Genomic DNA, 22724 nt, shown 5'->3' with positions numbered 1-22724 from the left:
TTGCTATTGGGGTCTTTGAGAGTCGCCTTGGTGTTGCACTATTGCCTTGGCCTGGCTCACCCCTCCAATTCTAGTTTAAAAATGTCATTTGCAGTTGAAGTTCAGAAGCAAAGTTTGAGTTTTCAAGTTGCTCATATATACAATCTACTGCATTGTGTAGTTGCTCAATATGCACCAACGTATTTACTGTTTTCGGAAACTAAACCTGAAATTTGTTTTCTCCATCTCTTGGCTAAGAGTCGTGTTGGTGTTGCATTACAACCTTGGACTGACTTACCCCTCCAATGCCATAAAAAACATTTTTCAGGACTCTTTGAGTCTATTTAGCCTCGTTTTGCGTTATAAGAATCCATTTTCTGCCTCGTGATTCTAATGCTTTTTTTAGTTGCAGAAAGGTAGTTTCTAGAGATGGTGCAATTGGCAAAGACCCTTGTTGTGCAGGCAAAATTTTGTATATTTGGTTCGAAGCACTTGCTAGTCAATATCACGACATTATGGTTGATAAAATAGTTGTAAATTTACCATAATTTTGTTTCAGCACTGTCTGTTTAGGCAATTGCAGAAAACAGATATAAGTTACTGTTTAACTTGGGAAAATAGTTGATTATCCCAACTTCAACCGGCCCCACGCGGAACCCGCCTCCAAAGACAACCATTGGGTGTGTTGGGTTCGAAAGTCTATCCTCTTCCTCCTCAAATAGAGATTTTTTCTTTCGACCATATTTCGATTGCGAAACTATTGTCAATGTAGGAGTCCCCATCCGTCGAGAGAGAAGCACCTTAAGGAAGATACGAGATTTTTGATTTAAAAGTTTCTTATAATTTAATTCAAATAACAAGAGATGTGCAAAAAGCGGGTCCGATTATGGGACATATTTTGGCTCACTAAGCGATTGAGGCTAGTGGGGGGCCTAGGATCGAACCCAATTACTAACATATGATGGCAAATTAATTAGCAAGCAGCCAAATCCTCATCATCATTTTGGGCATAATCTTGAAACTTGGTGCTGTAGCTACAGGTTCTTGAATGATAATGCTGGTATGACGAGAGGCTATTCCTTACAGAACAAAAGGATTGATATGTAGGCCATTGGCTTACTCGATATTATGGTATGAGCCTGCTTTTTTTCTTTCGAGTTGGAGCGTATCAAACAGTAGGCAGAAGATAGAAGTGAAGCAACCAGTTTAGGTGTGTCCCACATAGCCTAAGCGATAGAAAACATACAACTATTGAGTAGCTTTAAAAACCAAGGCTTGAGAAGGAGAAAAGCATACCTTTCTCGGCCTTTTGGCTAAGATCAAGTGTAGTATCTGTTCTTATCAGTTTAATATCTGATATGTGAGCCATTGGCTCACTCGATATTAATCTTATTTTTTATGGGGAAAGACTCGTCACAATAGCTTGCTATTGGGGTCTTTGAGAGTCGCCTTGGTGTTGCACTATTGCCTTGGCCTGGCTCACCCCTCCAATTCTANGCACTATTGCCTTGGCCTGGCTCACCCCTCCAATTCTAATTTAAATCCTTTGCATTTTAAGTTCACTAATCACTATTGCTATTGGGGTCTTTGAGCGTCTGCTGCACTATCGCTTTGGCTTGGCACACTCCTCCGGTTCGAGTTAAAAAAGTTTGTTTTGGTTTGGTTATTAAGTGTAACTGTTTCTTTTCTTTGAGAACGTATTTAATTAGTCATTACCCATACCCAGCCCAGCCTGCACCAGGCTTATGTCATGCAGGCTCTTCGCATAATTGGATCGTAACCAAACAGATACAGGCGTACAAAGCCAAGAGATGGAGAAAAGAGGTTCCGGGTTAAGTATCCAGAAACAGTAATTCGTTAACTAGTGCATATTTGCCGGTAGATTGTTGGTGAGATCTCTAAGATAATAAGATCTGCGATAAAAGGTGTCGTTCATTTTCGCTGTTTCCTATCAGACATATGAGAGTCTTAGAGAAGTTCACTACTCTTTATAGGTTGCATGGGTTTTTTTTCTAGGCAAGAGGGGGAGATCTTGATTAGTTATGAAATGCTAGTGTCACAATACAAAAAACTATAGCACTTGAATTATTTTTTATGGGGAAACGCCCATTACATAGCTTGCTATTGGGGTCACTGACAGTTGCTTTTGAAAGGCCCATTACAATAGCTTGCTATTGGGGTCGTTGAGAGTCGCTTTGGCGTTGCACTACTGCCTTGGCCAGGCTCACCCATCCGATTCTAGTTTTAAAATGTCCTTTTGTGGTTAATAAAATAGTTGCAAGTTTACCATGATTTTGGTTCAGCACATCTGTTTAGACAATTGCAAAACACAGTTATAAAATATTGTTTAATTTGGACAAAAAGTTGATTACAACCAACTTCAACTGCCTCCAACAACACCAATGTGAAGGGAAATTTTGACTCACTCAACGGCTGACAAACATATGAGGGCATATTAATTAGAAACCTGGTGCTTTGGATCTAGGTTCTGGAATCCAATTACTAAGCCAGATCATCAACATCATTTTGGGCATAATCTTGAAACTTGGTGCTTTAGATCCATGTTCTTGAATGATAATGTTGTCCAACTATCAATTCGGTATTTTAGAGATGTATAAGACTCGGGCTTTTCGTGCTTGGTCCTGGGCCTTTCGAGCCCGTTTTCCAGTAAGCAGAAATAGTCCGGGATCTTTAGGGTCTAGGCTGGGCTTTGGGATTGAAAGAGGGCCTGATCAAACTTTTTCAGGTCGGTCCTTTTTGGACCGGATTTTGAGTGTCGCTAAGATCAAGTGTAGTATATGTTCTTATCAGTTTAATATCTGATATATAGTCAAATTAATATTAATCTTATTTTTATGAAGAAAGACCCATCATAATAAGCTTGCTATTGGGGTTTTTGAGTGTGGCCTTGGTGTTGCACAGTTAAGAAAATCATAAAAATCTGGAATGATCTTTCTGTGCAAATCGTTTGCAAGAAAAAAGAAATACCAAATATAATGACAAACATGCTTCAATTGAAATGGAACAAAATGGATCACAAATGTTTTATGACGTCACAATAAACATATAAAAAGTTAAGAAACACAGGCATTTAATGTGATTCGAGACTTATAAAAAGCAAGTTTAGAGCATCTCCAATAGTTATGTTAAAATAAAGAAAAGATGAATTTTTGAATTTTTAGCATTTTTGTTGCTTCGACAAATATGCTATCTTTTATACTAAAATAGAGAAAAGATGAGAGAGATTGTAAAAATATCTAAATTTGGAGAAATCTCTAAAACTCTATAGAAGAAAGAGAAATAATATGTTAATTATACCCAACCAATTAAATTATCTATACTATATTATAAAACATTTGATAAAAACTTTAAAAAACCATTTTTTATGAATGAAGTACTGTTTATTGATGCATATTACTTAAAATTCAAGATTACAAGTAAATTATGCATAAGTACAACTTATTAAAGCTCTATGTTTGAATTCGTGTAACTAACTGCAGATAAACATAACCAAATAGAGGATAAACATCTCATTTTAAAATCTAAAAAATCTAAAATATAATTAGGATAATTATTGAATTCTAACAGAATACTTAATTATTATCTTTATAAAAATATATATTATTAAACCTAAATTAAGTTATTTCGTTACGATGAATTAAATTATAATAAAAAATTTGAATTAAAAAAATACAAAAATAAGCACTTCTAAATAGTTAATTTGATACTAATATTAATATGTTTTTTGCAAATTTTATATGATATTTTTAAATTTATATTTTATTCAAAAAGAAAAACATTATCGTTTTTTTCAAAACCACATAAAATTGTATTATATCGACATAAATAAAAAAAATAAAACGAAACATTGAAATCGAAATGTGTCTCGATGCTTTGCACGAGTACCCTTATAGTTAAAGTTAAATGTGTAGGAAAAAGAAATAATATTTTATTAAATGTATTGAATATTTTATTAATATAGTTAATGCTAAAATTGTTAAAATAACGTAGATGTTGGATGTAAACTTTTTTAGAGTTGAATGTAATTCTTTTTAGAGATTTTGATTTTTCCATACTCTATCATAGAAAAACTATAGCATAGCTGTTGAAGATGTTGTAAACAGCACACGCATATAATGTGATTTCATGGCCTTACGATTGTGTACGTTCACACAAACCCGGGTTCATGTATATTATCACAATAAGTAGAGGTTACAGTGAAATGTTTACCGGTCTTTACAACAAACACATACGATAGCAAAAACAACTTACCACTTCAAATTTCGAGATAAAAGAACAAACTGAAATGTATCTAAGTTGTTTGTGGTTGTTCTGAATCAAAATGAGCCATAACGTCATGATTTATCTCGTATGGTGCGTGAATGCGACTTGTTTCAAGTCGCTCGATCTTTCAAAATTCAAATCGTAGGCAAAACCCTTATGCTCCATGGACGAACCTTGCGGAGGAACCCTTAGGTTTTGGGGGTGACGCTATTTCAAAGTCGTGTATAAGTTACAGAGGGTAGAGTGTGCGACTACCTAAGTCATAGGAAACTCGTTTGCATGTCACACAGGGGACGGACCTAGAAATTGTTTCATACGGTGGCACTGTTTGAATTTCAGGAAAATATGGTAACACCTTCCAAAACGATACGGTAGCACCGTTGACAAACCGAAATTGTTTACCCTTCAGTGGCGAAATAATACGGTGGCACGTGCCACCCATGCCACCACACTAGGTCCGCCCCTGATGTCACAGCAAATGTACCGAAAGTTCTAAATCTATATTATATGCGACTTGAAACAAGTTGCATACAAGATGTATGAAACTGTGTCGAAAGAGTATAATAAAATTCCAAGATTTCTTCATTACATAAAGAAGAAAAGCAGATAAAACATCTATGATACAGTAAGAAATGATGAATAAAATATTTGACTATTATTTATATATAAAAAATTTATTAATAAAAATAAAATGAACAAATTTATCGATCAAATTCACAATTATCTATATAAACAATGAATTTTTCATGAGTAAAAAAAATAAATTTCTCTAGGAGCGTCCACAGTAGAGATTCTTGCTTAGCTTCCTGTTGTATTTTTATAAGAACCTCCACTGTATGATATATGAATTTTTATCCAATCACAAATTCTAATAAAAATTCAAATGTTTGAATAAGAACTCTGGTTCTTGTCTACATTTCTTTTTTATTATTATTTATTAGCTTTTAACCATATTTTTCTGTTTTAATAAATTTATAAAACATATAAATCAAAATTGATACAAAAAAGTAATTATTATGAAATATATTTATTAATTTTGTTTTATTTGTTCCTACATTTCACAATATCTTCTATATTGACAAATTAAAATTAATATAGAAAAATAAAAACTAATAAATTATATTTGAGCATTTTCAATAATTTTCTAGCAATTTAAATATATTTATATTAAACTTATATAAAAATCTATAAAATAAAATCACATTTTATAAATAAAAAAGGAAAGTGAGGTTTTATAAGAACATTTATTGTGGAGTTTTATTAAGTTTCTTATTTTGTTAATGTGTCAGGAAAAATTATGTAAAGTAAGGTGTTTGAAGGTTTCATCACTGCAATGTAGTTTGATATATGGCGACAAATTTGAATGTTAGATGTATAATTAATACAAATAAATATAAATGATTGGACTGGACAAGACTTGACATGGCAAAGGATAGGATTAGACTGGACAAGACTTGACATGGCAAAGGGTAGGATTGGACTGGACTATTCCAAATACTTGTCTGGTATAGGCATGGCAACGGGGCGGGGATGGGGCGGGTTTTGTAATCCCCGACCCCGGCCCCGGTTTGTAATACCGTCCCCCGGCCCCGGTCCCCCGCAGGTATGGGGATTATCATCTCGTCCCCGGTCAAATTCTAGCAATCCCCGGTCAAAACCCGGTAAACCCTGGTCAATCCCCGGTCAAAACCCGGTAAAAAGTATGCTTTAGTTTGATTATACCGGGGATCCCCGGCCCCGACTCCAGCCCCGTTTTGAGTAACATTCCCCGTCCCCGGCCCCGGCCCCGGGACCCGTTTTAGCTGGGAATCCCCGTCCCCGTTCGGGCCGGGTGAACCGGGTTCCCCACCGGGTCGGGGCAAATCACCATCCCTAGTCTGATGTTTGGTACAATTATGATTGGACAGTACATAACTAGACAAGTTACCCCCTAAAGTTATTTGATGATTTTATATATCATAGAATAGTTACAATTAACCAAAAACAATAAAGTTAATAATTAAATAATTTAATTTATAAATATTTTCATACAATTTTCAAATACGTAAATACATATATAATAGTACCAAATTTAAATAAATTTTTTGATATAATTGATGGTACAAAGGATAAATTATGTTTTATTCATTTTGAAAGATTGTTATCAACTGGATAAGGCATGATGAAAATTGTTACAACAATAATGGTTGTAGAGGTAGAGACATTGGTGATTGGTGGTGGGTGGTGGTTATGGATAGTGATGGTGGTGGTCGACCAGTGGTGATTGAGGTGGTAGTGGTGGTAGCCGATGGTGGTGGTGGTGGTGGTAGTGGTGGAGGTGGAGGTAGTAGTGGCCGACGATACTAGTGTTGGTGGTGGTTAGTAGCCAAAGGTGGTTGTGGAGGACATAAAGATGGTAGATAATAGTGAGTGGTGGTCAATAGTGGTGTAGGAGGTAGTTGTAACCGATATAACGGAGGTAATAAGTAGTGGTAGTGATGGTGGTGGTGGTTATGGCAGAGGTGGAGGTGGTGATGGTCGATGATACTAATGGTTGTGGCAATGGGGGATGATGTCGGTGGTTGTGGAGGTAGAGGCAGTGGTGGTTGGTGGATGACGGTGGTTGATGGCCGATGGTTGTTGGTGGAGGTGGTGGGTGGAGGTTGTTGTAGTAGAAGAGAAGGTGGCCAATGATGGTGATGATGGATGCCGGTGGTCAGTGGCCGATAGTGGTCATGGAGATAACGATGGACAGTGGTAGTCGATGGTTGGCGTGGTTGCGGAGATGGTGGAGAAGGTTGTAATGAAAGAAGAAGTAGATGTGACCAACGCGACGGCCACAACTAGCGATGGTGACCGCTAAAATAAATATCATATTAAAGTTATATATCAAAGGAGGGTAAATTAGTAATATTTTAGCTTTTGTTCATTCTTGTCCCATCTTGTTCCACCTATTTTGGTGGAGCAAGAAAAAGATTTTTTTTTTGTGTCACCTTGTCCCAGTACTTGTCTTGTCCCATATTGCACCAAACATGAGACAAAAAGTTGTCACGCCAAATATGAGTGAGTTCCTATCCCATGTATCAAACACAACCTTAAAACACTGTCAAAAATGCATATTATTTCATTCGATGTTATTTTCGAAACATCTTTTCTAAATTATACATTTAAAAGTATATAAATTTAGGAAAATTTTATTTTATAGAACATACTTTAAAAAATACAAAGATCATATGTACGATAGAGGGAGGTTTATACGAGAATAGATACTAAATAAGAAAATAAGAGAATAATTCTGGACCAATCATTTATTTGAATTGTGGCTTAAATTAAAATTTTCTTAAAAATCACCAAAAATATGTATCATTTGTTCCATACAAATTATACATGGAAATTCATTTATTTCAATTAAGGTTATTTAATGCATTTAATTAATGTATTTATTTATGACTTTTTTGTACAAAAAGCATGATTTAGTTTTTCATTTAAAATACTTTTTTAATTGAAATAATTTATTTAAGATATATTTTTTACAATTTTCATCAAATATCACATTTGACATCCACAATTAATCGACATTTTTTTCCTTAAAAAATCGTTAATTTTTGTCAAAATCTCATATGTGATATTGATCATAGTAAATTTAGGTGGACAAAAAAATAAGCTATCTACAACGTTACATCTGATATTTGTAAAATATGAATTATGTTTTGAAGTATATGTGATCTTATACATTCTAAATGTGTTCTGCTACATACCACATATAATTCTGTTTTCATTATTTTTTTTCAATATTTAATTTGAATATTATTTTTATATTCTAAATCACATTTTATTAGGAAAAAATAAAAAAAAAATCAATTAATTATGAAACACATCTGATTTGATGAAGATTGTAATTTTTTCTAAATATTTCCTTAAAATAAAAAATAAATTATTTAAATAAAAATTAAAGACACTAACTTTAAATGCATTAAATAAATAATTCTTTTAAATAAAAAATTAAATTATATCAAAATCACAAATATGGTAACAATATAATTTTAAATATTTTTTATATAAATAATTTAATTTTATGCCTTTTTTAATTTGTTTTTAAAACTATTTATTTATTGATTTGTGTGGTGTTTATTCATTTATTTTATTATCTTATTTGATTACTATTATGCATGAACATGACTCGTATATAATAAGGAGTTATTTTTCTAGTTTGAGTAAATTACAACAACGGTCCCTTAAATTTAAGCATAATAGCAGTTTTAATCCTTGCATTTAGGATATTGAAGTGCTTGTTTGGTAACCATCAAGTCCTTCGATCAATGACCCATCTAATATGCGTGCTCAGAAGCTCTTTCCAAGGGCATTAATGACATTTTCATCTTCTTGTCAAGATTTAAACAATTCTTTTATTTCTATATATATTTATATCCATCCATAAAAAAAATATAACAACAAAGAAGTTACATTTTCTAACAACCCTTACTAAATCATAGAATTGTTTGTTTACCTTTTAATAGTTCCATTAAGATACAACATCTGAATCGTTAAAAGGTGAATCTTGTTTGACAAAAACTGTCTATCTCTTTATGGTTCTAAACCCTTTATATGGTTTTGTAACTTGGGTTTTCCCTGACCATTCAACGCCATAATTTCATTGTAAATAATTACCAAACAGTTATATTTTATTTTCCATTATATCATAAGAGTCTATTAATCATTTTACATCAAAACATTCAGCAACTACCAAAGAGCTCCTAATTATAATTCCAACCATACTTAATGGTGGGCAAAACCTAACTGATGATGGACGTTATGTCGTCGAAAGTTACGACGACATATAAAAATAAATAGACTTTAGAAAAAGTAGATTTTTTTGAGTTAAAAAAAAGGAAAAAATAGCCTTTTTAATATAGAAAAAATGCATATCGATTTTCTTATAGAATACTCGTGAAGTGCAAAAAAGGAAAAGAAATAAAAATAATAAATGGTGGTCACGTGCAAAATGCGTGCTCAAACTACGAAGTGAAGCCCTCCTCCCTTTTGTGCCTTTTTTCCGTTTGCATTCCTGCAAAATACAGCAGTCGCTTTTCCCTTCGTTCTGGAAAATCTCGATCCGTTTCTGTATTTTCTAGGGTTTCGACTTAGTAAAGCTCCGTATAATCCGTACTATCCTCCTATTCTTTGTGGGATCGAGGTCCGCTGATCTTCAAAATGAAGCTCACCGTAAAGACTCTTAAAGGGAGCCACTTTGAAATTAGGGTTCAACCTTCCGACACTGTGAGTTCCACCTACTTCTAAATGTGTTTATAATTCTCCTGTAAATACACAAAATTTGCTGATTCTGATGTGGTTAGGTATGATTACAGAAGCACATATGTCATATATTTTTTTGTATCTCGTAGTTATAATTTCTGTATATGCCAAACTAAGGCATTGTTTTTGTTGTCGTGAATCTGATATATTTTTAATCTATAATTTTTTTAAATTGATGAAGCAAATCGAAATTTTTATGTGTATGTATACGATTGCCAGTGCTATTGGTGAAGTTGGTCAGTGTTTGGTTCTTTGGAGACAGAAAATTGCATATGTGCTGTGGTAAAATGAAATATGTTTTGATTATTGTTGTAGTTAATTTAGTTGGGACAATTGACAAGTTTGAGAAACACTTCGTATATGTCTTTTAGCGTAAAATAAATGGCAGGTGATGGATATTAAATTAGTTAGCTTTTTGGTAAGAAAAATAAGAAGTAATTGAAAGAAATGGCATCACAATAGAAGAAGTAGCTTTCATGTAAATGACATAAATTTTGGAAGATTCAAAATTGTCGTGTTACGTGGAGCAGTCACTCTTGAGAACTTATTTACACAAAAGATTCAATTTATTCGTTTTTCATTATTTTCGTATGATAGAAAATTTTTGAAGGTACTAGTTTGTGGCAAGTTCTGTGGAACTTGAATGAAAATCTACAGTGGTTGTCTGTCTTGGTATTCGGAACAGTGTTAGTTCCTCAATTTGTTTTTATTAGCATCCATAGAAAAGAGAATGGGGTTTACGTAAGGATTCTTTTAGATTAAACTCAATGCTAAATGCTAATGTTCTGTGAACAGTGTTAGTTCCTCTATTTTGATAGTGAAAACTGTAGTAATAAATTGCACTAATCTGGATTTGATCAGATATTTAATGTCTACCTTCTTATTCTTTGTAAACTGTATGTGCACTTATCCAGATAAAAGATGATATGGTTGGAAAGTATTTGAAACAGATAGAACCATGTTTTGGCAACTTAATATTCTTTCATCAAGATTCAAGATATTCCTCTTCATTTCTTAGGCAAACAGAGAAGTTCTTTCATGCTTGACATGCTGACAAATTACCATTTTAATGGGGTTATTATAATGGCATGATATATCTATGTTTCTTTTTCCGCATGCATGTACGTAACTGACATAAAGCTTTTTATGATGCTAGATTATGGCGGTCAAGAAAAATATTGAAGATGTACAAGGAAAAGATAATTACCCATGTGGGCAGCAGTTATTGATTCACAATGGCAAGGTTTTGAAAGATGAAACTACATTGGCAGATAACAAAGTCACAGAGGAAGGTTTTCTTGTTGTCATGCTTAGCAAGGTAATTGTTTTAGTTGTTTGGGGTTGTTAGATATTTGTGTTTTACTTTTTTTTGGCCATCTCTCCTTAATTTTTGTAGTATTCTGAAGCATTGTTGGTTGGAATGCTAGGCTGTTGTAATGATAGTTTGTTGGTGTGGCACCATTAGTATAATGATGTTATTTCTTTAAATGCTATACAATCTGTGATGTATCTTATTTCGTGAAATACATGTCTTCATAACTACTCTCTCTCTCTCTCTCACACACACACACATGCACTGACATCTTGATTTAGCGATCGCCAAACTCATACTATTCTTCTAGCTGTTTATGGCTTATAAATTGTGTTACGGCTGCATTTTCGGATATGGAAACATCTATAAGAATGTAGTTTCCACCTTCATATCATAACTCTTCTTATCTTTCTCTCAACAGAGTAAGAATTCTGGCTCAGGTGGAGCTTCATCTGCTCAGGTATATTTTTTTTTTATTGTGCCCTTGGACCATGTATGATCTTTGCATTTACTTTATGGATAAAGAAATCTCATTTTAGCTGTTACAATCAGCTCCCCTCTACGACTGCACCAGCTTCTATTCCTACCAGTGCACCTGATGCGCAACCACAGTGAGTTTCAATTACTCATTAAGAAACAGTGCAATTCATATTTATAAATAGTAGAAATCTAGTGTTTGGGAGATCTTATCATTTATACATATGCTTGAATTGCAGAGCTTCTAAAACCAGCACTTCATCATCTGGCCCAGCAACAGCACCTCCGGCTCCGGCACCTGCACCTGCACCTGCACCGTATGAGTTCTTTGTCCCAACTTCTTTTTCCATAATTTTCTTTAATTGAATCCAGTATGCTTCTTTTGAGATTGCAAATAACCCCTTACACCCCGTTAAACAAACTGTATTAAAAATGTCATAATTATAAACAGTATCACATACAGTTCTCATGTGGTTTACATGCAAACTTTTGTTGGAACTGCAGTGCCAATTCTGATACATATGGCCAAGCTGCTTCCAGTGTAGTCACCAGTACTGGTGTTGAGCAGACTATTCAACACATAATGGATATTGGTGGTGGCAGTTGGGACAAGGAAACTGTTACTCGTGCCCTTCAAGCTGCTTACAACAATCCAGAGCGAGCAATTGATTACTTGTATTCTGTAGGTTTCTGAGTTGTCTTCTTTTAATACCTTGTTAAACTTAGACACTAATTATTGTCCAACTGTTCCAGGGTATTCCAGATACAGTAGAAGTTGCAGTCCCAGTGACTCAACTACCTGCAACTCAAGCTGGTATTGCAAGTGCCACTGGTGTTGCACCGCTATCTGGTGGACCTAATGCATCTCCCTTGAACTTGTTTCCTCAGGTCAGTAACCATTCAGGTGAGGTTTTTTTACCTCATTTTTGTATCTGATACAAACAATATCTTTATTTGAATTTGTGTAGGAAATAACGTCAGGTGCTGCAGGAGGCAATCTTGGATCCCTTGACTTCCTTAGAAACAACCAGCAGGTGGTATTCATTGTAGTTTCATTTATTAAAACCTCCAGATGTATGTCATTTATTGATGCTAAAACTTAAGTTCGAGTAATACTTACATACTGCAGGGCTGAAAAACTTAATTATCAAAAAAACAATCATGTAGACTTTTGTTATTGGAGATGTTTAGATTTTTGCATCGGATTTGTTGATTATTTTTGTTTATAAGTTCCAATCTGCATTTCAGTTCCAAGCATTACGTTCTATGGTACAATCAAATCCACAAATACTACAGGTACACTTTTTTCTGTCCCCTTATCTGTGTGTAATCTATGCCTTGTTAAAAGGTCTAACGCAGTTGGCATTTGTTACAGCCCATGCTTCAGGAGCTGGGAAAGCAAAACCCTCAACTTTTAGGACTAATCCAGGAGAATCATGCCGAGTTTCTTCAGTTAATCAATGAACCTGTCGATGCTTCTGAAGGGTGAGTAGTTTCTTGCTTCTCTCTGGTGAATATAAGAAGGAATTGAATTTCTGTGAACTTGCTGGTTCATATTCCAGTTAGCCGATCGTTTTCTTTTATTCCTTGTTGTAATTAAGACTGGTTTATGTAATAAAGCTATCACTGTTACATATCTGACCTCTTTTCCCTTGAGGCAAAGTGCTTTGATTGATAACTATCGTTCTTTATTTTAGGGATCTATTTGATCAACCAGATCAGGAGATGCCACATGCTATTAGTGTTACTCCAGCAGAACAGGAGGCCATTGAACGGGTATTGATCACTTTTAGTTTTTTATAGCATACCAACATTCTTTCTTTTAGCTGACTAGTTGATCCTTCTACTCCCAGCTTGAGGCAATGGGTTTTGATAGAACCCTTGTTATTGAGGCGTTCTTAGCCTGTGATCGTAATGAGGAATTGGCAGCCAACTTCTTATTGGAGAATGCGGGTGATTATGAGGACTAAATAGATGACTCCTGAAAGGTCTGTATCAGCATCTTTAACTCTTTAAGCAGAAATATTTTGAATTTGATTGAATCTGAGGAGCAAAAAACAACCAAACCTAAGATTTGCTAAGCCCATTGCTGGTTTCACAACAATCACATCAAGTAGGTTGATGTTTACAAAAGCATATTTGTTTATAGAATAATGTGTATATATAGGGATCATTCAATGGAGAACTCAGTAATTTGTGATAACCGTGTGATCCAATCTCAACCACAAATCAAAGGATAAATTAGGAAATTAATAATTTTGGTAATTTTCTTCTCCCTCATCTCCCCTCTCCCCTCCGGCTTGAACATTTCACTGTGATACCCACTGATACGTACTGTATACACATTGTGATACACTGTATACACGTGATAGATTAATTAGGACCGTTCTCTCTATATACCCACAGATACAGGCTGTGTACACGTGATGCTGGACGATATACGATGTGATACACACTATAGATAAGAAAGAGGTACAACAGTGTTGGTAGGTATCAGGGCTGTTTAAATCAATGGGATACAGGGAGAAAAAAATGGAGGATTGATACAAATATGAAAATTGAACATAGATGTAAACGGAATAGAATGTTACCAAATTTTAATTTACTAGGTTGTCATCAAAAACAAAATTACTACTTTACCCTTTATTATGAATTTCAATACATCGTTAATTATCTCAAATGAGTGGCTCACATTGGATCTCATAGTTATCACAAATTATGGAGTTCTCATTTGATTAAGCCCGTATATATATAGGGAGAAAATCAAATAAAACTGTCTAAAGGCTATAAACCATAAAAACCAGTTTGTATGTGTTTTTTGCATGTGAAAAAAACACAAAAATACATGAAACACACTCGTACTCGCACAAGAAAAGAACATGAGAAACAATATGTATCATAGCTTAAAAATCAAAATCATTGGATGGTTTTGGTTGATTTCACGGGTTTGGTTTTCACACGTGTTGTTTCATCTACAAAACAATAACATTAAATTTGGTTTTTAGGTTTCTAACTTTTAGTAGGTTTTTATGGTTTCTAACTTCTAGCGGGTTTCTAATGCTCAGATGATTTTGAGTTGGAGATGAATATGGTTATTTGGAGGTTTTGTGAAAGAAGCAGGAGAGGCCCGTTTTAGGTGGTGATTTATACAGGTTGGACGTTTATTGTATTGTCCAGGAAACTGAGGTTTTGTTTTCTTTTTCCCTTTTTTTTTGGTTGCACTTTTTATTTATTTATAAATTGATGCTTCATCCTGTCCCAAATATGAAGGGATGAACAGGATTTTGTTTGTGTGGGTTTTTTGGTGTTTGATGATGATACTGCTAATGTCCCAACTTCCATTGTTTTCAAACATGTTTGATTCTGCTGAGCTGACTAGTGTAGTAGCACTTGTAACAAGATATCAGAATTACATCAAAATCCATTGTTTGTGAATGAATCCTTGCCATTTTTAGATTTTCAGAATATATGATCATCTATTTCTATCCTTTTCATTCCAATTAATAAATCAAAAGTCATGTTAGGGGACTTTCATAAGTCAATCTATTGGAAAAATTAGCAGACTGTGAAATTCTGTTTGACGAGACTTCCAGTTTATTTGATTAGAAACCAAATAAATAAATATATGTATATATGTATATTTGGGATCATGTGAGATGAGTCTATTTTTATTAGACCTGTGAGACTATTTTTTACACTTACTTCACAACAAAACATTGTGAAGGTAACTTTCACAGTGGTTTTGTTGTAAAGATTTAGATTTTTTTTACTGTTTCAAATGTAAACAAATAGTTTCACGGGTCTTACAAACACAGTTTGGTCTTATATGATCTCAAGGCTTTCTTGTATATAGACATATATATGTGTGTGTTCTCGCATGTGCGTGTATGTGTGTGTGAGTTAAGGTAATAAGCGTAAGGGATTTGGACCTTTGATTACCTTTAATCTCAAACTCATTAACTTATATTAAATATAAATAAATTAATAAGGGCAGCAATGTAATTAAATATTTTTTATAATTTTTATTTTATTTTAATTAATTATAATTATCTTTTTTTTTCCTGCACGTTCATTTCCACTATCTTTTCTTCCCTTGTGATAATTGTGTGATTGTATAACCATAACCTATCGAAACCATGATTAATCGTTGTGATAAATGTGTGATTGTCTAATCCTAATTGATCAAAACTATGATCAAATTGAGTGCGCAAGTGATGTTATAATAGTGATATCACATGATTATCACACCAAATCGTTTAGTGGATTTCGTCCGTAATCGTTGTGATAAATCTGTGATTGTCTAATCCTAACCTATCGAAACCATGAGTAAAAGTTGTGATAAATGTGTGATTGTCTAACTCTAATCGATCGAAACCATAATCAAATCGAGTGCACTGTTATGATAGTGATATCACATGATTATCACACCCGTATCACACCAAATCGGTAGTTGATTTCTTAAGTTAACTCTAGCCGAGCGGAATCCTTGTGATAATTGTGTGATAATCACATGATTATCACACTCATATCACACCCAAATCACATCAAATCGTGTTGAAATAAGCGATAACCATAATAGCCCATTATGTTATCTAAATTATTGGGTTTAGTGTGATCGTGTTTTTAAAATTTTATCACTTTAAATTTCAATATTACCCTTTTGCCTCTCAATTTTTTTTTAATTGTTTTAATTTCATTTTTAATTTAAAAAATCTTTTAATTTTTATTGTTATCATAATATGAAGTTAATAGGTTGTTCTCGTGTTTTCGCAAATCATAGGAGTTCTCGTTTGAACCCTTCCCTATATATATATATATATATATATATATATTCGTTGTCTTTTATGTATTTCATCTTCATACTAAATTATTTTCTATTCTTCTTCTTTATACTAAATCGTTTTTTATTATTCATTTAAAACTTTTGTGTATTATATTGGATCATTAATTGTTTTCTATTTTGTATTCAAAAATTTCATTTAAAACTTTTATCAACGTTAATTTTTATTCTAATGTAAGATTGATGGTAAAATGTTAATTTTAGTTATTAAGATGGTTGATTCAAAATAGATTCTAAACAATCATTTTCTATCTGACACTAAATCATACAAAGCCTCTTAACCATTATGATCATTTTGTATTAAATGATTCTGATGTTATCAAATAGTGAAAGGGCTATTTGTTTAAATTTTAATAGCTCCACTAAAAGGCAGTTTCTGAATCGCTAAAAGATGAATTTTATTTGATAAAAAATTATGTCTCTTAATAGTTCTAAAATCTTTTGAATGGTTTTGTATATTGGGCCTTCTTTAAACATTCAGCACCCTAATTTCATTCTTAACAATTACCAAATAATTATATTTCATTTTCCATTATATCGTAGAAGCTTTTTAATCATTTTGACCACTTAATTATCTTGCACCAAACCATTCAAAAATTGCCGGTCTCTCAAGTCCCTTCTTTAAATTAAAGCTGAATGGTTTGGTGCAGGATGATTAAGTGTTGAAAAATGATTAAGAGACTCTTATAATATAGTACAAAATGAAATACGGTTGTTTAATATTTGTTTAGAATGAAATTAGGACGCTGAATAGTTCAGGGAGACCCAAAATACAAAATCATTCAGAGGGTTTTGAAACCATTAAGAGACATACTTTTTTTGGGCAAACACAATTCACCTCATAGCAATTCAGAAGTTGTATTTTAATGACAATGTTAAGAGGTAAACAAATATCCTTTATACTGAACTAGACAAGATGAGACAAAACCCATTGTTAAAATTAGTCTTTCAAGTCCCTTCCATATCCTCCACAACCACCATCGGATCATCGGCCACTACCGCCGACCACCTCCACCTCCTCCGGTAACCACCATATAAAATCATTAAATAATATCCAGAGACAACTTATCCGGTACGTCTAGTCTTAATCGTGAAAAAACGCCAGATAAACAACTTGTTCTTGTCTTGTCCTGTCCAGTCTTGTCTTATCACATTTCCCAAATCAAATATGAACGCTAAATCAAAAGTCGTCGTCGTCGATGCGGACCCATTTCCCAAACCGGGAGTCAAAGAACATGTCTGTCGGTAATACATTTTCAAAGGCAAACAAAAATAACTGAATAAAAAGCAATACTGCTTCAGCAACTTATACTCCATGCATTAAAAATGGCACATCCGTCTGAATCTCTAAATTCTAACTCTGAAAAAAGCCTTTCTTCTGATTGCGGCCTTTGGGGCGGAAACGAGTCCCATCGGGTTCCCAAGCGCCATATTAACGACACCACCCAATACTTAAAACTCATCAGTCAATTACCATCTCTCACTCTCTCTCTCTGGTGCGAGAGTAGGATAAAGGACAAGATCATCGATTTCTTATCTTCGCCGGCACTTTTTTCCTCCGATCTGGTATGTTTCTTTCTCCTCCATTTCATCTCTAACGATCGCTGTTGTTAATTTCAGTTTAGACCAATTCGATGTTCCATAATTGAAGTAATCTGGTTTGAATTTGATGTAATTGGATATGAGAACTCTGTCGCTCTGTTTTCCGGCTGAATAATCTGATATTTCCCTGCATTCTGTGCTTCTGATCGTTTATAATTGTGTTTTTGTAAATTTGAGTTCACCGTAGATCGTACGAGCGACCGTAATTGAAGTTCATATGGATTAGATCCATTCGACGCTAGAATATCTCTTCAAGTGAATTATAGCTACGGTTAATTAATAATTTATAATTATTTGCGATTGATTTGGCAGTTGTTTACAGCTATGGTTCTGGACGGAATAATAACTTCGCCTCACCGGAGATCACAGACTGCATTTTCTTCACCTTCATTTAAAAAGCAATACACAAAGGAGGATGAATTGGGTAGCTTCTCAACAGTCATCAGGCGTCATCGTTACCTACTAACCGCTCTTGTACTTCTTGCTGTCCTTTGCACCATTTATCTTTATTTTGCCGTTACTTTAGGGGCAGGGGACGTCTGTTATGGCTTGAACCCGACTCAAAAGGCATTATGTCGTGTCCAACTAGCCAAAGAATCAATCGCCAAACGGAAACTAAAATTATGATTTGCAGAACAAAACCATGACCCAACCCGAAAAGAGACAACATTGTGTCCTTTATATCCCTTTTCATTTCTCTCTGCTTCTCAGTTGTATGATAATTGTGATATCTTGACAATACAGTATACTTATAATATTCTTTTTTATCTTCCGTTATAGAGATGATCTACGGATCGGATAGCTGCAATAGTTTTTTGAACTCGTTATAATGAATCTTTCGCTACATTGACTAAGGAAGAGAAATGTGCGATTAGTTCATATTAAGAATTGTCTAAAACACTGGGGGTACATAGTACACATACATTACTGAACAATATTTAGGTCTTTAAGCCATGATGTGTGCAAAGGGCACGGATCTTGTTTCCCTTGAGCGATTGCCTTCTCTGAGAGCGAGTAGAACCAGCCGTTTCTCCATTTGAACTGCGAGATCCATTACCACTTGGTGAGATGAGAGAATGATTGATGGGCTAATTGCAAGCAACCAACTTTCATATTACAGAGAGCTTACCTCCTTAACTGCAGTTGGGAAGTGGGAAACTGCTCGAGCATAAGCACATAACCGATCCTCAATCCCTTCTTCAAAAAATATGCCTTTCTCTGCTGCTGCTGCAGATGCCAGTTCTTCAATGAGGCTACCTACCTGAACATATATGTTGTAGGAAAGATGCTTAGATTGAAGATGAACATAGTTATAAGATGGTAGTATGAAAACTCAACGACTTTGTCGTGTTGATGAAGGTAATCTTACCTCTGAACGGAAGTCCTTCTCTACAATTCCGACAGTGGCTCCAGGATGGCGAGCCCCAACAAGCATGAATGCTGCTATCCATATAAGCTTCTCTAGCATCTGCTTTTCAAAGGGTTCTTTCTCGAGGACCTGATTTCCGTATTTTAAGAAAACAAGTTTTTTAGTTTATGATATTGGAGCTTCAATCAAGGCAATTCAAGTCAAAATCAACAACTGCTGTTACAGTTTTGATGCAACTCCAGCAAAAAATTAAAAGCTAGAATATGTCATACTGAAATCCAGCAGATAGTGAGCTTTCAAGAAAAATGTAATTCGTTTCTTTTGTTTTCACCGTTGTTTAATAAAGTAGTGGTTTAGGACCATAAATTAGACAAGATTTACCTTGCAAGAAAGACCTCCAGCTTCTAACCTAGCAGCAACAGCAGAACCCCATTTGCCAAAAGCAGCAGTCAATCCCTCAGGATTGGTATCGGTTATACCATCCACGGGGGGCTCGCCAAGCTTGGAAACGGCAAAATATGCCAACACTTGGTCAGCATCACCTAGACCTTTACTTTCGAACCATGGCTCCAGCATCCCGTTCTGGAAAAAAACCAAATCTGCTAGATTGTTATGATCCAGCTTAACAGATCAGAATTCGACCCACCTAAATCGGGGTTTAAACAATTAAAAGTTTTATGGGGGGACTAAAGCCTTACTCCTGCTTGTGGGTAATTACCAAACAAAATCAGTATATCCCACACAGAGGTAAGATGTACATAGACCTTGCCTCTACCCCAAAGGGTAGAGAGGCTATTTATATATATTTGTGTAGCATATGTACATATTTTGGTGTGTATATATTTCCATCTCGGGGCTTATGCCTCAGACCGCCTCGAGGCCTGATTCCACCTTTTAAAACCTTGCTCACAGGTGCCTTTATCTACCTCCTATATACTTGTCGAAACCACTAGAGTTTTCCCGTCATAGGTGCAATTCCCAACTTTGCCCAAAAAACCATTTGGTATCCTATCCAACATGGTCAGACCATACGTCCACCTAAGCATCCGGCCTTTGGCCAAATGGTATTCAAGAATCCAACATGAGAGTAGAACCCAGACCTCATGGGTACAAGTCCTTTGATACATCGAAAACTAGACGGTTTGGTATTTGCTAGTTGGAGTTTAGATACAAGGATCACTTCATATGTCCGTTCCATCAGAATCAATATTCTCTAAAACTCTAACCTTTGGACATCAAATATTGGAATCCAACAGCATCAAAGATCTCCTCTCGGGGGATTCATTAACAGCCTAAAAGAATGACATTTCATGACCAAAAACTTAGGGGCCCTTTACCTAAATGCTTACCCAGTAAGTGCTTAATGTTAGGAGTCAACACTATAATTTATTTTATTGGATAAGATTGTAGTACATCCAAACGTATCCTATACAACAAATTACCAAGTAAGCGCTTACCCGGGTAAGAGTCATCACCCTCACTTACCGGGTAAGACTCTCTATACTTATCATCGCTCTTACCGGGTAAGATTATTGGCCCTTGCCATGTTCATGCGGTGAGGAAAAGTACCCACGTTTAGTAAACGGCCCCTTAGTACTTTCTGTATTCAAAATTGGCATGGACGTTGTGGAATAAAGGTGCGTTTGGTACGCAAGACAGAACGCGACATGTCAAAACAAAAACTTGTTGTCCCACGTTTGGAGCAACATTAAACTATATCAGGATTACTAAAACTACCAATTTTTTCACCCGCCTACCTCACCCTCGTCCATCCAATCCTGTCCCATCCAGTCAAGTCAGGTTCCGTGTACCAAATGCAACCTAAGTGTACAGGTCCATATGACATGGACATTTTTAGGTGTTAAGCTCCAAAACATTTGTATTCTAATCTATATGCATAGTTTCGTGGTTAGTTCTCGTGAGAGAAACAATCATGTAACGGAATCAATTGAAATGCACAGATACACCAAATGATACCATTACCTACTTCAAATTTCAAAATGCACAAATGTTGAAGAAAATGAATGCATTGTAGTGGTATAATAATAAGTTGGTGAAATCATCGTACCGCTCCAACGGGACTTAGGAGTGGATTGAAGGACGGCATCTAGATCATCGTTCCGGGTGCACACCAATATCGGACCTGGGAAATCGATCGGAACAGGTTGGCCTCTCTTCACCAACAAATCATCGCCGCCGCCCATGTCTTGTAGGGCTTTTCCGACACGGCCACCCCCGACGATGATGGAGGGTATGACCTTGGTCGCAGCAGCCATGCAGGTTATTGTTCTTGAATATCTGAGATTAAAAAGTGAATCGGGTTTAGTGCAGTGGTACCAAAGGGAAGAGGTGGATGAGAGTGAAAGAGTTGTTAAGCTGGCCATCGTGGATTCGGTGCCATGGATGAGGTTCGTTTCATCTGTATTTCTTTGTGCAGATTGGGTGGAGAGAGCCACTCGTTTGTAGGATGCCATATCGGGTTGCTCCATAATCCATATTCATCATGATTTCGGGTTATTGGGCCCCAACACCACCAAACCCACATCCATTTTGATAGACTAGCGTAATACGTCATTAGAGTATGATATATCTTATATTCTAATGTTTTATTTTATATTTTGCGTATAATGTGATTTTATGTGGTTCTGAGAGAAAAAAATGTTTTTATTTTTTGATGAAATATAAATTTAAAGATATTATAAAATTTTAGAAAAAAATAAGTGATATTATTATCAAATTAACTATTTAAAAATTCTTTGTTTTTGTGTAATTTTTTTAATTTAATTTTTTATTATAATTTAATTGAAGTTCAAAAACGAAATAATTTATTTTTGGTTTAATAAAATAAATTTTTTTAAGATAATAATTAAGTATTATGTTATAACTCAATGATAATCTTAATTATACTTTAGATTTTTTATATTTAAAATGATGTTTATCATGTATTTGATTATGTTTGTCTGCAGTTAGTTACACAAATTCAAACATGGAACTTTAATAAGATATATACATACACATTCTATATGTAATCTTAAATTTTAAGTAATATGCATCAATAAACATTATTTTATGCATAAAAATGTTTTTAATAGTTTTTGTCAAATGCTTTATAATATAGTATAGATATCGTCAAAAATGGGTCCCGCACACCAGACTGTCCTATTAAATCGGGTTTGTCCATCCCGGGCCAAACCAGGCCGGCCTGGCACCAGGGTAAGGACTGGTTATAGGACGGGACTGGTCATAGGACGGGACTGGTCTTAAATCCGGTCCGGTTTGAAAACAAAATTACTTTTTTAAATCTTATTTACACAAAAATGTAATACATGTTTTTGTAATTACGGTTTTTGAAATCAAGTATTGAAATACACTTTAAATATTATATTTTAATAGATAAAAACTTGTAATATAATTTATAAAACTTGATTTTTTTTAAATCACATTACTGGTCAAATACCGGGTCTTAAAATTTCATAAAAAGTATAGCTAGTTTCGAACTGTCGGGCCATATCCGGTCCCTACTAATCCCAATCGGTTTTCAGTTGAACTCGATTTAACCATCTCTACCA

At 34.7% G+C, this 22724-nt stretch overlaps 3 protein-coding genes, 1 non-coding gene and 1 pseudogene across 6 annotated transcripts; 4 read left to right on the top strand and 1 right to left on the bottom strand.

The window, feature by feature from the left end:
* The first annotated feature begins 1271 nt into the window (after window positions 1–1271).
* Window positions 1272–1467, top strand: LOC112510593. Its single transcript, XR_003068971.1, has one exon. It is a non-coding gene; the product is annotated as a U2 spliceosomal RNA (small nuclear RNA).
* A 1274-nt stretch (window positions 1468–2741) lies between these two features.
* LOC112510655 lies at window positions 2742–2923 on the top strand (annotated as a pseudogene).
* Window positions 2924–9286: 6363 nt separating this feature from the next.
* Window positions 9287–14712, top strand: LOC112509941 (ubiquitin receptor RAD23b). The gene is made up of 13 exons (XM_025115161.1): window positions 9287–9519; window positions 10712–10873; window positions 11289–11327; window positions 11420–11478; window positions 11584–11661; window positions 11849–12026; window positions 12098–12232; window positions 12313–12378; window positions 12593–12640; window positions 12720–12829; window positions 13042–13120; window positions 13198–13332; window positions 14410–14712. The coding sequence occupies exons 1-12, from the start codon at window positions 9454–9456 to the stop codon at window positions 13312–13314; spliced, it is 1137 nt and encodes a 378-aa protein (XP_024970929.1). The 5' UTR covers window positions 9287–9453; the 3' UTR covers window positions 13315–13332; window positions 14410–14712.
* A 2765-nt stretch (window positions 14713–17477) lies between these two features.
* On the top strand, window positions 17478–18553 carry LOC112509660. Of its 2 annotated transcripts, none has more exons than XM_025114736.1 (2): window positions 17478–17750; window positions 18099–18553. In XM_025114736.1, exons 1-2 carry the CDS (start codon window positions 17511–17513, stop codon window positions 18411–18413), a joined length of 555 nt encoding a protein of 184 aa, XP_024970504.1. In that variant the 5' UTR covers window positions 17478–17510; the 3' UTR covers window positions 18414–18553. The 2 variants fall into 2 exon arrangements, with proteins under 2 accessions (XP_024970504.1, XP_024970505.1); XM_025114737.1 differs by having other exon boundaries at window positions 17670–17750; window positions 18109–18553.
* Window positions 18554–18616: 63 nt separating this feature from the next.
* LOC112509659 lies at window positions 18617–21572 on the bottom strand. 2 transcript variants are annotated; one of them, XM_025114734.1, is made up of 5 exons: window positions 21224–21572; window positions 19537–19754; window positions 19156–19284; window positions 18916–19047; window positions 18617–18827 (listed from the first exon to the last, which is right to left on the bottom strand). In XM_025114734.1, exons 1-5 carry the CDS (start codon window positions 21537–21539, stop codon window positions 18711–18713), a joined length of 912 nt encoding a protein of 303 aa, XP_024970502.1. In that variant the 5' UTR covers window positions 21540–21572; the 3' UTR covers window positions 18617–18710. The 2 variants fall into 2 exon arrangements, with proteins under 2 accessions (XP_024970502.1, XP_024970503.1); XM_025114735.1 differs by having other exon boundaries at window positions 19537–19737.
* Between the last annotated feature and the right edge of the window lie 1152 nt (window positions 21573–22724).

This window comes from Cynara cardunculus (assembly GCF_001531365.2).
Source record: "Cynara cardunculus var. scolymus isolate 2C chromosome LG 3, CcrdV1, whole genome shotgun sequence".
Taxonomy (NCBI): Eukaryota; Viridiplantae; Streptophyta; class Magnoliopsida; order Asterales; family Asteraceae; genus Cynara; species Cynara cardunculus.
The sequence above is the reverse complement of the archived record's forward strand: the minus strand, read 5'-3'. Positions and strand labels throughout refer to the sequence as shown.

Bases quoted from the DNA above. Each gene is read 5' to 3' on its own strand.
- LOC112509941 (XM_025115161.1), top strand. From the start codon at position 9,454: ATGAAGCTCACCGTAAAGACTCTTAAAGGGAGCCACTTTGAAATTAGG. The intron at 11,328-11,419 runs GTATATTTTTTT...TGTTACAATCAG, and splicing joins GTGGAGCTTCATCTGCTCAG to CTCCCCTCTACGACTGCACC. The intron at 12,379-12,592 runs GTGGTATTCATT...TCTGCATTTCAG, and splicing joins TCCTTAGAAACAACCAGCAG to TTCCAAGCATTACGTTCTAT.
- LOC112509660 (XM_025114736.1), top strand. From the start codon at position 17,511: ATGGCACATCCGTCTGAATCTCTAAATTCTAACTCTGAAAAAAGCCTT. The intron at 17,751-18,098 runs GTATGTTTCTTT...TTGATTTGGCAG, and splicing joins CACTTTTTTCCTCCGATCTG to TTGTTTACAGCTATGGTTCT.
- LOC112509659 (XM_025114734.1), bottom strand. From the start codon at position 21,539: ATGGCCAGCTTAACAACTCTTTCACTCTCATCCACCTCTTCCCTTTGG. The intron at 19,755-21,223 runs GTACGATGATTT...ACAATCTAGCAG, and splicing joins TCCTAAGTCCCGTTGGAGCG to ATTTGGTTTTTTTCCAGAAC. The intron at 18,828-18,915 runs GTAAGCTCTCTG...TGGATCTCGCAG, and splicing joins TCCCAACTGCAGTTAAGGAG to TTCAAATGGAGAAACGGCTG.